The sequence below is a fragment of the Polypterus senegalus genome, chromosome 12 (genome assembly GCF_016835505.1).
Source record: "Polypterus senegalus isolate Bchr_013 chromosome 12, ASM1683550v1, whole genome shotgun sequence".
Taxonomy (NCBI): domain Eukaryota; kingdom Metazoa; phylum Chordata; class Cladistia; order Polypteriformes; family Polypteridae; genus Polypterus; species Polypterus senegalus.
Window position 1 is genome coordinate 147,489,940 of NC_053165.1, and position 16,659 is coordinate 147,506,598.

The 16,659-nt window shown below is 36.8% G+C and overlaps 1 protein-coding gene across 2 annotated transcripts in view; it reads left to right on the top strand.

The window, feature by feature from the left end:
* The window catches only part of LOC120540828 (protogenin-like), a 112,624-nt gene that overhangs the window by 68,384 nt on the left and 27,581 nt on the right, over positions 1-16,659 (top strand). For both annotated transcript variants that reach the window (XM_039771906.1, XM_039771907.1), the window contains exons 9-11: positions 1,642-1,806; positions 7,371-7,676; positions 11,746-11,934. In XM_039771906.1, the coding sequence (XP_039627840.1) occupies positions 1,642-1,806; positions 7,371-7,676; positions 11,746-11,934 (660 nt within the window). The remainder of the gene's footprint in view (positions 1-1,641; positions 1,807-7,370; positions 7,677-11,745; positions 11,935-16,659) is intronic.

A 16,659-nucleotide genomic window follows, 5' to 3' on the forward strand; every position in this document is an offset into this window, starting at 1 on the left:
GAATTCCAAGTAGCATAAGAGAGCCTCCTTTTTTGTTTTTGGTAATGTAAACAATTTCATGGTGCTCTACTCACTGGCTGTTCTTATTTACACATTTATGGAATTTGTAGAAGTCACTCACAAAGAAGAATAGCACTATCATGCCACCCACTTTAACATCCCTATTACAGAGACATATACTCTGTGTACTCAGTGTATGTAGTACACTTTCCGTGTGCTGAGCATTCTGGACACACCTTTTATTTACCATTTTATGATAATGCCCATTACTCCCTGGTCATCAGGGGCTGGTATGCAATGTATTGCTTAATTAGGCTTCTGTCTGTTAGCTGGGACTCTTCTGCTTTGTTTGTAGCAGTTTCATTTTTATTTTACACTATACGGGATCATTGTGCTTTAGTTTTTGTTTTTTTTACACATCTTTGTGCTTTTCTTATGATTTTGCTTGCATTGGTTATTGTACACATTACCCCTGATAATTTTTTCACCAAATATTTATTTGTTCTCTCTTGCTTGGTTACTTAATTTTGTTTGTTCTTAGCATGCCACTGCATCCTCCAACAACATGTAAAAACATACATGTTCAATTCAATTCAGTTTATTTCTGCATAGTACTTTCCAATGACTAAATGCTTAGAGAACTGTAATAAGTTTACAGTCAAATGGCAAATTACAAATTTTACAAAGTACGTAATGTTACACATTACAAGTACTAGTAATAATTACACCCTTCAACATTAATAAAACCTAACTGGGTAAATACTTTTTCTCTATTGACTTTCTGTGGCTCCACTGGCTGTGAAGATCTTTGCTAAATGTATAACTGTAATGCATCCATTTCTTCCTTTCTATTATGAGCAAAATGCTTGTTAGAAGAACTGTGATTTGATCAGTGATAAGAATAAAACAACATCCATGAAATGTGCATGTTAGGTGAATTGAAAATTCTAAAGTGACCCTGGTTATGTGAGCGTGGGTATGTTCTGCAACGGACTGTCTTGCCCCTGATGCTGAAATGCTACATTTTTGGCACATTGCCACCATTTATATGGGTTAATCTAAACAAATTAATTATATGGGTGTATCTAAATGACTTAATGAATATGATTTTTTCTACACTTTGGTGAGACCAGTTTAAAAAAACAAAATTGATTATTATTGTCTCTGCAGGAGCATTTCAGACTTTTTGTTACAGTGATACACATTAAAAAAAAAACATTTTCTTGTTTAGATAGCACATGATTACATTAATTGTTTCACTGATAGCTGGAGATTGTCTAAGAACCACTTAAGATGACTTATCAGAAGCATCTGCTAATAAGGATTTCTGGTAAGTAATGCAAGTGATCTGGTAAGTAATTAAGTAAAGTAATGTAAGTAATAAAACAAGATTCAAGAAGCTCAAGTTGAGTATGCAGAAAGGAAACATTTATATTTTAAAATTTTCTACTTGCACTTTCTTTGCCATTACTTTACTCCCCATGTCAGCCTGCAGTGTACAGCATTTAAGTGAAGGAATAACCAGCACATCTGACACTGAGTAATGGTCATAGTTACCATGGTGTGGGCAGGGGAGAATCTTATCGTTCTTTACCATCAATAACTCATTGCTCCTTTTATGTTCTTTCTTGTCTCACACAGGCTTAAATAATGAGGAATATCAAGTTGTTATTGGAAATGACACAACCCGATACATTATTGACGACCTGGAACCAGCCAGCAATTACACATTCTACATTGTAGCCTACATGCCCATGGGAGCCAGCCGCATGTCAGACCATGTGATTCAGCACACGTTAGAAGATGGTGAGTGCCAAATGTGCCAGCTGATAAATTTTTCAGCTTGTCAGTCATCAACTCTTGCTCATGGTTAACTATGTTTGGGGAGTAAGAGAAGTATGATATTGGACCTGGGGTAAAGTGATTAGTAATGCCAAATTTCTGATTATTAAACACAGTTGCTCCTTAGTAGGTTTGGAATTTAGAGGTAAATAGGCATGAACTCAGTCCTTAGTACTTCACTGTCCTGCATTGCTTGCGTCACTTCTTCTGTCTATTGGACTGAGTTCCAATTGTGGAAATTTATGAAATATTATATTGCATTTGTGAAGCACCTCAAGATGGTGTTTGCTATAAAAGCATACTTTTCTATTCTGGTTTTGTCGGGCTATCATTCTTTATATAGCACACTGGGCATGGGACTTGTGTTTACTGACAACACACATATTTACTTCTGGTCTTTTTATGTGTAAATGTCCATTGTTCGCAAAGTTCTTTCAGGTGTGGTATTTAAATTTGCAACTTTTTGGATTCAATTCCACCTCCTGCATCAGCAAGAAATACTTACACAAACTTTGGAAACGGCATATATTTTGCACCTTAAAGACTAGTTAGCTTCTAAGCCTTTATGTTGGAGAGCACAGATCATTCAGATTAATTGCTAAACATATTTTTGCTTTTTGGGTACCGGTATTTAAAGTTTAGAACTACGATAGCCAAGTGAAACTATTGCCTTTATCAGAGGAATATGTTTACCTTTTACTAAAAAACACGTATTATCATAAAATGTGCTGAAAATAGCAACATGTATTTATGTAGCACATTTTCATGCAAAATGTGTAACGCAAAATGCTTAACAAAGAATAAAAGAATTACAATTTGTAAATAAATAAATTACATAATTGCAAATATATAATTAAAAATAAAAACAAAAAAAGCAGTTTTGTGTAGTTATTTTGTAGTCAATTTATCTAATAGTGAGAAGGTTTTAAGAATGATTACAACATTAGTCTGGTAACAATGGCTGGAACTGAAAAAAATAGCCAAATTGTCTTTCAGTCTCAAAGAGGCTCAGAATTTTTGATAGTAGCTAATAGTTGACTAAATGACACATCCATCAGGCTGTGTAGTCATATACTGTAGATGCTAAAGCTACTAAATAATGTAATTTGGATTGTCAGGCACAAGTCTACAAGCTTAGCCTTTTAGATCCTTAAGTAACCTTGAACAAATTGTATCACTAGCCAGGTTATTATTACAGAAAGATATGTGGAATTGTGTTGTACATGGAAATGCCTTGGAACCGTGTTTAATATTCAGTTATGTTCTTTAAAATGAATAGTTTAATATAATTTAGAAGCTTTCTTTGTGAACATAATCCCAAAACTATTTCTAAATCATACGTACTATCTAGTTACACCAGTAAGGTCTTGGATTTTAAAAGAAATATTAATTATCTTGGCTTGTAAGATTTGAATTGCCAACATCCTTTGTGTGTCATTGAAAATCTCTTAAGATTAACAAAGATGTCATGTTTTGATGTGCCACATAATGTCACAAGTGTAGCTGTCCTACTGTTTCTCTGATAATGAAGAGAAACTTTTCATGCCCGTGTATAAAATTTTGGATCAGTTCCAGAAGTAGAATGGCAAATGATTGCATTATTAATTTTTAAAATTTAATTCTGGGAAAGGACATAGAGTTTTCTTTTCATTTGACGAAGTAATGTCAAATATTTTGATCCATTGTTAACAGTCAATGCTGTAGATTTTATGTTTCTGTTTTTAATTTGATATAATGCTACAGTGGTTAAGTAACATGTTATACCTATTTAGGCTTAGATTCAAAACAAAAATTAACAGAAGCCAGATAGTAAACATTATTATTGCCAGATAAGTCAAAATATCAGAAATAAGAGGCAAAGGATGTTTTGTGTATTTTTTTTTTTTTTTGCTTATGTACTGCCTTATTTCTTTTCAAAAGCTTTGCCACAGGGGATGCACAAACCGGTGTGTTTCTTCGTGCCGGTCCCAAGCCTGGATAAATGGGGCGGGTTACGTCAGGAAGGGCATCTGGTGTAAAATTTTGCCAAATCAATATGCAAACAACAAAACAAATATTCATACTGGATCGGTCAAGCCTCGGGTTAACAATGACCGTCACCAGTACTGTTAGCCAACAGGGTGCTGGTGGAAATTGGGATACTGTTGGCCAAAGAAGAAGAGGGGGGAGACATGTCCGGAGGCAGGAGGAGAGGAAGAAAGTAAAGAGAGTGGAACTGAGGGTAGGAACTTTGAATGTTGGCAGTGTGACTGGTAAGGAGAGAGAGTTAGCAGATATGATGGAGAGAAGGAGTGTCGATATATTGTGCGTGCAAGAAACTAAATGGAAGGGGAGTACGGCCAGGTGAATTGGAGGTGGATTCAAATTGTTCTATCATGGTGTGGATGGGAGGAGAAATGGGGTAGGAGTTATTCTGAAGGAACAGTATGTTAAGAGTGTTTTGGAGGTGAAAAGAGTATCAGGCAGAGTAATGATTATGAAGCTGGAAATTGGAGGTGTGATGATGAATGCTGTTAGTGCACATGCACCGTAAGTTGGGTGTGCAATGGGTGAGAAAGAAGATTTTTGGAGTGAGTTGGATGAAGTGATGAACAGTGTACCAAGGGACAGAAAGTGGTGATTGGAGCGGATTTCAATGGGCATGTTGGTGAAGGGAACAGTGGAAACGAGGAGGTGATGGGTAGGTATGGTGTCAAGGAGAGGAATGAAGAAGGTCAGAGGATAGTGGATTTTGCCAAAAGGATGGACATGGCTGTGGTGAATACGTATTTTAAGAAGAGGGAGAAACATAGGGTTACGTACAAGAGTGGAGGAAGATACACACAGGTAGATTACATCCTATGCAGAAGAGTCAATGTGAAGGAGATTGAAGACTGCAGTGGTGGCAGGGGAAAGTGTAGTTAAGCAGCATAGGATGGTGGTCTGTAGGGTGACGTTGGAGATCAAGAAGAGGAAGAGAGTGAGGGCAGAGCCAAGGATCAAATGGTGGAAGTTGAAAAGGAAGACTGCAAGGTTGAGTTTAGGGAGGAGGTGAGACAGGCACTGGGTGGCAGTGAAGAGTTACCAGACAGCTGGGAAACTACAGCAGATGTAGTAAGGGTGACAGCAAGAAGGGTGCTTGGCGTGACATCTAGGAAAAGGAAGGAGCAAAAGGAAACCTGGTGGTGGAATGAGGAAATACAGGAGAGTATACAGAGGAAGAGGGTGGCAAAGAAGAAGTGGGATAGTCAGAGATGCAGAAAGTAGACAAGAGTACAAGGAGATAAGGCAAGGTGAAGAGAGAGATGGCGAAGGCTAAAGAAAAGGCGTATGATGAGTTGTATGAGAGGTTGGACAATAAGGAGAGAGAAAAGGACCTGTACCGATTGGCTAGACAGAAGGACCGAGCTGGGAAAGATGTGCAGCAGGTTAGGGTGATAAAGGATAAAGATGGAAACGTACTCACAAGTGAGGAGAGTGTGTTGAGCAGATGGAAAGAGTACTTTGAGAGGCTGATGAATGAAGAGAACGAGAGAGAGAAGAGGTTGGATGATGTGGAGATAGTGAATCAGGAAGTGCAATGGTTTAGCAAGGAGGAAGTAAGGACAGCTATGGAGAAGATGAAAAATGGAAAAGCCGTTGGTCCAGATGACATACCTATGGAAGCATGGAGGTGTTTAGGAGAGATGGCAGTGGAGTTTTTAACCAGATTGTTTAATGGAATCTTGGAAAGTGAGAGGATGCCTGAGGAGTGGGGAAGAAGTGTACTGGTGCCGATATTTAAGAATAAGGGGGATGTGCAGGACTGCAGTAACTACAGGGGAATAAAATTGATGAGCCACAGCATGAAGTTATGGGAAAGAGTAGTGGAAGCTAGGTTAAGAAGTGAGGTGATGATTAGTGAGCAGCAGTATGGTTTCATGCCAAGAAAGAGCACCACAGATGCAATGTTTGCTCTGAGGATGTTGATGGAAAGTTTAGAGAAGGCCAGAAGGAGTTGCATTGCGTCTTTGTGGACCTGGAGAAAGCATATGACAGGGTGCCTCGAGAGGAGTTGTGGTATTGTATGAGGAAGTCGGGAGTGGCAGAGAAGTATGTAAGAGTTGTACAGGATATGTACGAGGGAAGTGTGACAGTGGTGAGGTCTGCGGTAGGAGTGACGGATGCATTCAAGGTGGAGGTGGGATTACATCAGGGATCGGCTCTGAGCCCTTTCTTATTTGCAATGGTGATGGACAGGTTGACAGACGAGATTAGACAGGAGTCCGTGTGGACTGTGATATTTGCTGATGACATTGTGATCTGTACCGATAGTAGGGAGCAGGTTGAGGAGACCCTGGTGAGGTGGAGATATGCTCTAGAGAGGAGAGGAATGAAGGTCAGTAGGAACAAGACAGAATACATGTGTGTAAATGAGAGGGAGGTCAGTGGAATGGTGAGGATGCAGGGAGTAGAGCTGGTGAAGGTGGATGAGTTTAAATACTTGGGATCAACAGTACAGAGTAATGGGAATTGTGGAAGAGAGGTGATAAAGAGGGAGCAGGCAGGGTGGAATGGGTGGGGAAGAGTGTCAGGAGTAATTTGTGACAGACGGGTCTCAGCAAGAATGAAAGGGAAGGTCTACAGGACGGTAGTGAGACCAGCTATGTTATATGGGTTGGAGACGGTGCCACTGACCAGAAAGCAGGAGACAGAGCTGGAGGTGGCAGAGATGCTAAGATTTGCACTGGGTGTGATGCGGATGGATAGGATTAGAAATGAATACATTAGAGGGTCAGCTCAAGTTGGACAGTTGGGAGTCAAAGTCAGAGAGGCGAGATTGCGTTGGTGTGGACATGTGCAGAGGAGAGATGCTGGGTATATTGGGAGAAGGATGCTAAGGATAGAGCTGCCAGGTAAGAGAAAAAGAGAAAGGCTTAAGCGAAGGTTTATGGATGTGGTGAGAGAGGACATGCAGGTGATGGGTGTAACAGAACAAGATACAGAGGACAGAAAAATATGGAAGAAGATGATCCGCTGTGGCAACCCCTAACGGGAGCAGCTGAAAGAAGAAGAAGAGCTGTGCTTCAAAGCACAAATGTTGAGGATCACTACTTTAAATAAAATAGCTTTCAGACCAATCATCCTTAATTAACATTTTATGTATGGTACCATTATGAACACTGTCTTGTGAGCTCTGCAGGGCTAATGGTTTAATGTTATGCTTTACAGTCTAACATATTGACTAATAGATGGCAATACTTCGTGTTACTGGTGAGATTATGTACTTTATTATTTGTAAGTCACATATTAATAGTATACATTTTTGTATATTTCTAAGTTGTAAGGTGCTGGCTAATTAAGTTATTAAGCCAGCATCATACAGTGGGACAGTGATAAGGACAAAATATGCATCCTTATAGTTTACATTCCTGCGCTTAGGCAATGTATCCAATGTCATTTTAAAGTTGAACAAGTCTAATGTACAATTCTGGATCTACCCCTGTGTGATGTGTAAAATTTTGCTCTAACAATCCACTTTTACTATTCTTTTTTCTTTCTTTTTTCAGTTCCTCTTCGTGCCCCTGAGATCAGCTTGACGAGTCGCAGTCCCACTGACATTGTAGTTTCATGGCAGCCTATTCCAGCAAAGTTCAGACGGGGCAGCATTGTGGCAATTCGTCTCTCTTTTCGTACCAGCACAGAGAATGCTATTAACACGCTAGAACTCCCAGGAAGCATGTCTGAATACCTGATTGAATCTCTGATTCCAGACACCATATACCTAGTCCGCATAGCTGCTGCCACAAGGGTTGGATGGGGAGAGCAGTCTGCCTGGACATCCCACCGAACTCCTAAAGCATCCAACATTAAAGGTACATTCTTCTATTTTCATTTGTGTGGTAATCCATTAAGAAATACATTTATTTAATTTCCATCTTTCAGTTTTCGGTACCCACTTAATGCTTATTAGGGTTGGGGGGATGCAGAGACTTTTCCAGGAGCATAAAGAGCAAGGTACAAACCAGACCTGGACCAGCTACCTGTCCATCACATAAACCCACACTTACTTCTACTGGGCCAATTTAACACACATACCTTTGGGGTGTGAGAGGAAAACTTGACACCAAGAGAACACTCATATGGAGAAAATGGGAAAATGCTACACTAGTAATAAACAAGACAGGATTTGAAACGAGTGTCCTGGTAAGACAATACATTAGCTCTAGCCACCCCCATTCAGTTTCCTAGAACTTAGCTTTATTTCACAGGAAATTTGTGACTGAATACAAATTTTTGTGATATTCCTGCCATTGTAAAATTGATCATAAGTTTACTTTTCATGTAACCCTCATAAATTGGTGTGCTTATAGGACCTAAATATTTGCATTCCATAAAACCCTAAGATGTGAGTGGAAATTCAGTATACTTTTCTTGCTAATGAATATTAGGTCACTATGTCCCTCTAAAACTGACAAGGACACGGAAAAAAATTAAAAATATTTCTTGATTTTGGAAATAGAGTTCAAATATAAAAATATAATTGTAATGACCTCAGTCTGTATCTACTTGTCATCTCCTTGTGTAACAGCGTTATGATAGTGATGAATTTGGTAGGACATCCAAGTCTTGACATGTTTTTCACGAGTAATTCTTAACTGATGTTCTCAATAACCTTTGTCATGTACAGCTTTTTTCACTGTTCTCAGCTTTAAATTTGGATTTGAAAGAATTAGATATTGTATTGATAGTATCCTATTGTGGTCTGAAGTCACACTGAGACTGGGGAAGGGTTTCCTTAGCAAGTGGATGCTGACAACTTACATATGAATATTTTTCAAATTTAGAACTGGTGATGCCATAGTAATTTCCATTCTTAGATCTGTTGCGCTTCTTGAAGATGATTACAGTGTTAGAATTTACGACTCTAGTAGGATTTCTTCTTTGTTCCAAGTGTTGCTAGTCATATCTTGTAACTTGCATCTAAGTCCTTTACCACCAATTTTGAATACTTCTATGAGAATGACAAACAAGCATCACACCTTGCATCATGTCTTACTATATTTAATGTCCTTTCTGGACATGGAGGAAATGGCTGAATGGCATGATCCGTCACAGTAGATCTGTAGTTTAGAGGTTGATTTAAGTGCTGTTTAAGCATTGCAGGATGGCAGCATCATCTTTCAGGAGGGATGTATTTGAGCTTGGTCATTGAAAATAAAGTCCAAAATGCTCTGGTGATTAAAGAAACTTTTACCTACTTCAGTCACCTACACTTACCACCTGAAAACTCTTGAGAGATTCCATCACATTCCCTCTGGAAAATTCACTGCATTAACTGAGATATTTGCTGCGCCAATTTCAGAATCCTCAACAAGGACAATGTGAGCAGCATTATAGCCATGGTTCTGCAGATTCTATTTCTCTGGTCAGGCCATTCCTTCAGTAAGTCCTATATTCCAAGTTTATCTAAGGTCAGAGAACCTGCGGATAGACAGAGGAAGTACTTCAAAGATACCTGCAAGTCCTAACATAAATAATGGTAGATCAACATTAGAAGAAGTAGATTTAGAGCATTCTGTATATCTTTACATAATTTATCAATTAGTAATTTGCTTTAAGGATGTCTGTCTCTCTGATGAGGCTGACAAAAATTAGTATGAATGGCAAAGGAGGCGAACCCAGATCTGCATTGGATGCTTCCAAAAAAATCCCACTGCCATTGTGTTAAAAACACTGGTTGAAGTGCTGGCCTCCTTTGTAATATGAGGTTTTAAAAATACCTTATAAGGATGTTATTCTCTATTACTGACCACTCAGTGGTTATGATGCTTACTCTTTTCTTTCTATAAACATATAAACATAAACTTTCATAAACAGCTCTTTCAAAAAATCTTTAAAATCAGGGAATGTTTGCTACTTGTCTTACAGAAATCTCTTATTACCTTCTTATTCCCTATGCAGGCTGTAACTAACTACATTGACACCATACTGACAGAGTCACAAATATTCGATTTCATGCTGAAATTGCTTAATAGAATACTTTTTGCATATTATTCTGCTGTTTTATGTTGTATTAAGAATGGATTTGTGCCTGGTTGAGTACTTTTATTTTCCCTGTACCATATGTTGTATAAATGATTATTGTATATTATGGGTTTATGTAGTCTTTTTATATATTCCTTCTTAAACGTCATTTTTACCTTAATACTGTTAAGGTATGAGAGAGTACCTAAAGGTTATTGTGAGTGAGAAACAGGTCAGGTGTTGCTAAGCGAAGAGAGAGGTTGGGAGCATGCACTGATAAAATGTGTTGCCACACCCAACACATAAGCGAAGGACTGAAAAAAAAACCACAGTCAGATTGGCAAGGGTCAAAATCAAAATACTACAAGAACTGAGCATCAAAGTTATGCTGAGAAACTAAAAAGGAGTTTTATTAACAAAACTAAAGTCAGAGCCCAAAATGAACCTCAATAGTGGTTTTGAAAGGCTAAGCTAAATGAAGATTGCAACAACAAAATTTTATACACTGAGGTATAACACAGAGATGATTGCAATCACATGAAAATGGTGTTGCATTAACAAAGAGAAAAAAGAATGTTTAATGAAAATTAACAATTAAAATGACACCAGTGCTAATGTTAAAATTAATTCTCCATAACAAAAGACAAAGGATAGCATAAAAAACATAAATTAGCAACAAATATGCTAGCAAAAAAAAAAAAGACACGAGAATCATAACAAATACTGCTTTTTTGTTGTTATTTATTACCAAAAAATGAGAATTACATTGTATTTAATACAGATAGCAAAATAAAATTGAAACTAACTGTTATTCTGCCAAGTACCCATATACATTTGCACTACATTTCACCCTGTAGCTTACTCTATAGGGTTCTGCCTAAATGTTCCTCTTGTTAAATTTGTAAATTTGAAAGTACTTTTTCTGGGTCTTGTGTATTGTCCGTTAATTGAAAGCACAATCCAGATATGGAAAATCTGCGAAGAAGAAATCACTTTCGTAACCTTGTTAAGAAACTGAGTTTGGTTATTACTGTGCCCTTTGCTCCCCAGCTGCTAGCAACAGCAGAATAGCCTAGGTCATGGGAGGAGGAGAGAAGCAGCAGGAGGAGGAGGACAAGGGTAGTGGGGGAACTTAGGTTTTGTGTTAGAAGAACAATCGTAAGGCCTTTAAACAAGAACAGGAAACATGGTGTTATGCGTCTGTGTTTTTATGTTTTGAATATAAGCAATCAGCATGGTTATAAAGAATGCCATAGAGTTGGAAATAGACCCCTGTCAGATTTGCTTTCCAATTACCAAAAAAAAAAAGTTACTCCGCAACTGACATTATTGTATGTAGACTTTGCATGTCATGCTAGAAAAGTTACTCAGCATAAGTGCTATTGGCAATCACATTTTTCTAACCAAACAACATCATCAGAAATGATAAAAAAATCTTCAGCTGAATTCAGTTTGATTTTATTTTAGCAACACACATAACTGAGTTCACAGATATTAAGTCTGATGATTATCTAACACGGAATATTTTAATAAAATGTTACACAGCATTTATGTGTAAAAATGTGTCAAATATAATTCAGGCATTTGCCATCTTGAGCTCTCTGTCCATCATGTGCTTTAAATTAGGTGGGTTTACTCAAACTAATTTACCCTAACAACATAATGAGCTGGGCTAGCAAAAAAGTGAAAAGTCAATAAGATTTAGGAGATAGGATTTTGACTAATATATTTTCTTAATGTAAGATTGTTTTTAACACTATTGTAAATAGATACCCTCAGCACACTGAACTTGTATTATCTAGCAAGAAATATGACAAATGGATGTGTTTCAAAAGTCAAAACAAAAACACATTTCCTTTAAAGTGTTTGTATTTTAAGAGTACATTTATATGATTCTTTTGATTTTTTTTCTTACAGTTCCTTTGGCCCCAGAACTTCATTTGGAACCATTAAATTGCACAACCATCTTGGTGAGGTGGCAGCCTTCCCCAGTTAACAGAGCCAGCATTCAGGGTTATAAGTTGTTCTACAGAGAGGAGAGTCAACAGGAGAGAGCACCCATCGAGCTACGAGCTAAAGATTCACACCATACTATTGGGGGTCTAGGTGGGTAAATACATTGCATTTATTCTCTTCTGGTTTTTGAACAGCAGTGATTGAGTAAAAATATCTGCAGATTGCTTATAAATGTTGCCAATGAAGTGCAAAATAGTTCTGTCCTAATTTCAAAAATCTCAGAAAGAATTAAACTGATTTCTCCACCTTACATATATGTCAAAATGTAATATTAAAGAAAACAAGTTTTATTTTTATTTTTAAGCTATTAATGAGAATATAAATTTAAAAAATGAGAGCCAATAATAAGCCTGAGGGTAAGGGGAAGAATGAGTAAAAGGGAGAATTGGTATCCTTTGTCTTGGTGGTCATTCATCTTTTAAGAGGATCTCAATGCTTTTTGGCCACGCAGGACAATAAGCAAATGGCCAGACAACCAGATATCGACAGAAAGGCTGGAGAATGATTAATTGGGCTAATTTCTTATGCTGGCTGCAGTGGACACCTTTAAGCCTAAGAACTGGTGTGAACCAGAACTCGAGTTTGACCTTAGGTCATCTGTCACCAGCTATCCCCTTACTGATATTTAAATGAAGATAGCAGTTGAGCTTTGTGGCCTTTGGAGCAGATTCATGGGTTGCAAGGTTAAGGGGCATCAGACAAGTTGGCTACTCTGAGTGGACAATTGACCATCTGTAGTCATTTCCCTCAAGGCAGGTGGCCAGTACCTTATATTTGATGCAGGATGCAAGAATTATGAAAATACACTAGGGCTGTGAATGTGTGTATATTCTGGATGTGAAAACAAAAAAGATTAAGGAGTCACTGAATTTTAAACCATTGCAACTACAGCATTTCATTTACTTTAACATTTAATGTAGCTTATCGCCATAACAATAGAATTGGCTTAAAAATTGATTGTGAAGGTTGTAGATATAAAAACTAAATGTATATACTATACATTATAACCACAATAGTAATACTAATTCTTTATATATAAATCACTTCCTTAAAAATAAGCTTGTGAGACATGATATGGCACATAGTTTTATTTTTTTATTTTACAGGGCTTAAAGAAAAAATTGAAAATAGCATTATTTTATAGACTCTTCTTTCTTACTTGATTTTACTCATTGTCTGCTGTACCTTGTTCTTCAGGAGAGATGGAAAACTGCACACTAATTAAGTAAAAGGAAATAATTTAATCCAGACCAGACTTGGGCTTTATTTGACCTCAAATGTAAATAAAGAGCTTGATGAGAACCCAATTACCAATATTTCAAACTGAATATTAATTTAAAAGAACAATATGATATCTGTTTTTCTACTGGTATAAATTCACATTATGTGCAGCAGAGTATATTTTCTATGAAGAGCTTTCCTCTGAATGCACAAAAGTGAGCTCTTAATTTACATTATAGCCAGCATTCCTCAGAATGCATGAAAGTGAACTTACGTTTGTTGCAATTAACGGAGGAAAACCGACCCAGTCAGATAGATCCCCTATTTCCATTTAGGTATCGCAAGTCTATTCATTACATTACATATGAGGTGTGTGACTTGCTGGACTAGAGGTGGATTATCATCCAGGAGGTCTTGGATTCAAATCCTATACTTGGTTCACTGTGTGACAAAGATGAATTTGTTTAAACTGTCTGCTTTTACATCTTACAAATGTGATTCTCTAAAAATTGTGTTTTTGCTGTATGTAAATCTGATGGACTGGTGTGCCATTTGTAAATCTGGCAAATGCTTTTAAACCATAAAAGACCCCATCATATTTGGTTCTCTTTTATCAAGTTTCATGAACAATAAATTTATGGGGAGGCCATCACAGTGAGTCACAATGTGAAAAGTACCTCATAAAATAAATTATTAGTTGACTTATATTTCAACCAGCAGAACAAATGTGACAAAAGTCATAACTAAAATAGAATAACCCCTTTTCAGAGCCACACACATTTTTCTATTGCTGTGATCTCTAGAATCTTCATGGTGGAGGCTCAATAAATGAATTGTGTAACTTTATTTTCATAAATAAGCAAAACATTTTTATGTGTGTTTTCAGGGGATTTATGGAAGTTGTATTACTTGTGTGGAGAGATCAGTTAAATCACTTTCTTGACTTCAAAGGAACTTATTGTGGCCCTTTGTGGAGTGGAGCAAAATGATTTATTGATGAGTTGTCAATAAAATTCTGCTCTCTGCCTATAAATGGACAATGATCTTTCCATTCTTTGTCTGCAGTCCTGGCATTTTCTTTCTTCTTGCCTTTAACTTCAAAAAACATCTAGTGTAATGGAGTCCAAAAATATAGAAACTTTAAAGTTGAAGTGTATTTAAAGAAAAGTCTCTCCAGCACTTGTTTTAAATCCTTGTGGCCTGAATGTTAAAGATTAAAAAAATAAATGCGGTAGCTACTGTTTTATCTTTTTAAGGATACAGGGATCAAATTGAAAAGCCTTTATTCCCAGGTAACAATTGCAAAAATTTCCAGGGTCTTACCTTTACCTTTGTGTGGCAGCACTTTGTTCACACTGACTTTTAATGGGGGGGGCTCTTCTTTTCTGTCTTTGCCATTCCTATGTCCATGATCCTCCTGAGCTAGTTTCCCCAATGGACTTTATGCCCATTGCTACCAGCTTACACATGTAAATAAACTTTAAATTCTAAACCATCAATTATGTCTTATCTGTAAAATTGTACTAAAATTATCAACTAGACTTATTTCTAAAAAATATACCAGAGGGTCACATCACTACACCTGCAGGCTGCTGTGCACAGAGCTCCCAAAAGCAAACATTATAGCTAACAAAGCTGTGCTCTTTGTTGAGAGCTACATTGCATCCTTTTGCAGCTTTAAACAAGGGATGTGTGCATGTAAAATAATAACAAAAACAGTAATTACAATATAAATTGATACATATAAATAGTGATCAGTAATTGGGATATTTATATACAAGATTTATATGATAACAAATTGTTGCATCTAAACGCAGTTGTCCAGTTTACTTGTAAACTTAAGGGGTCAGCATAAGCAGGTGTGCAGATGATTAGGTCTGAATATCTGTTATGTTCATGACTAGATAGTAGTACATCATGCTCACCATAAAAAGTTAATAGCACGAAAACATCAGTTCTTGCTGATCTGCGGGTACTTGCACTGTCACTGCAGTATATACAGTACACTATATACAGAACACAGTGATATGTTCATCAGTATTATGAAGAATTGAATGAATATTCTAGAGACCAAATCATTGATCTTTGAGAAGTCAAGTTGTCAGTCTGATGGATTACATAGATATTTGACTGTGGGATGATGTGGCAACACAAACATATTTACTATATCCTTATTCTCTTACCTCTTTCAAAAAAATCAGGGTGCATCCTAGCTAACACTTGGCATACAAGATACTGTTTGGTTATCCTAAGGTACAATTCTTTCAATTGCACTTGGCACTGATCTACTTTATGTTTTTATTCACATTGCAGATGTTTTAATGTACAAATCATGATTATAATTAAAACATTTAAAATTAAATGTTAATTGTACAGTATAAAATGATATACAATACCAGATTATTGTTTTTCATCTTAAATACATTATAAAAATTTAATTATACAATAATTATTTTTTTATTTGTGTAATACTAAAATAAAAATCATTTAAAAGATGATTAATAAAACTTTCTCCTTAGTGTTATTATCATATGAGTGCTGCATGTTGCAAATGTATAAACAATAAAGGCAGCATCAGTGTGCACTTGACATAAGAGTACATGTCTTCTCACCAGCAATTTGATGATTTCTTGCATTTTTCAAAAGAGGTGAAAATTTCTGGGAGATCTGAAACCAAAGCTTGCTTTTTTGAAAGAGAGCCGTAGGGAGTAAACAGAATGTTGTACAGGACATCTATTCCTTAGTCAAAGAGAGTAATGGGTAGTTGTCTAGCCTGATCCATACTATGCTCAGTAAAGTTTTATTGTTCTGTGTTCTCCATTCTTTTTAGTGACTTATGGGTATCAGATTAACAATTGCGGAAGGTTTATTAGGACAATCCAGGTTATGTTAGTTAATTAACATAAATCACTTCCATTAAACTGTTTCCAAGAAACATTTCCAGCAATGAAGAGAAATAAGTCAAGTGAGTTTGTTTTAAGAAGGCATCTCTCATGACAACTTGATGTAGTAACTTTAAGATGGTGTGCTGACAGACAGATTGAGAGACTATAGTGGCATTAAGTGTTTGTAACCTGTCTGCTGACTCCATGCTTTGGGCTATTTTGTCAATAAAGATTTTAATCTTGTGGTAGACCTCAATATGAGACTTTGAACTCAAAGATGTTTCTTTTTCTCTCTCATTGCCTATAGTCATTTCAGTTTCCTCAAACCTAATGAGCCCCATGTTTAGTTAGGTTTGAAGCAAGGTCTATCTGTAGCAACAGTTAATTTCTTTAAGTTTGGTTTATTTTAAGAGAGCTACACATTTAATTAGTGAGGTGAACACAAGCTGAGCAACCCCAAAAGTAAAATAAAAATTATTTCAATTGGCTAAGGCATGTATGGCTGTCCTCAATCTCAGGAACTGTCTTCCATTCACCCACAGAAGGCCACCCTATACGGTCCTTCCTATATACAGCAGGCCATCAAGATACATCCCAAGGTCCATGTCACTAGGGTTGAAATGAATAATAGATGTTTTGATATCAAATCTGCCTTGAAGCTGGCATGACTTTTCATTTCCTCATCTTACCAAGATCCATGAACAGTATG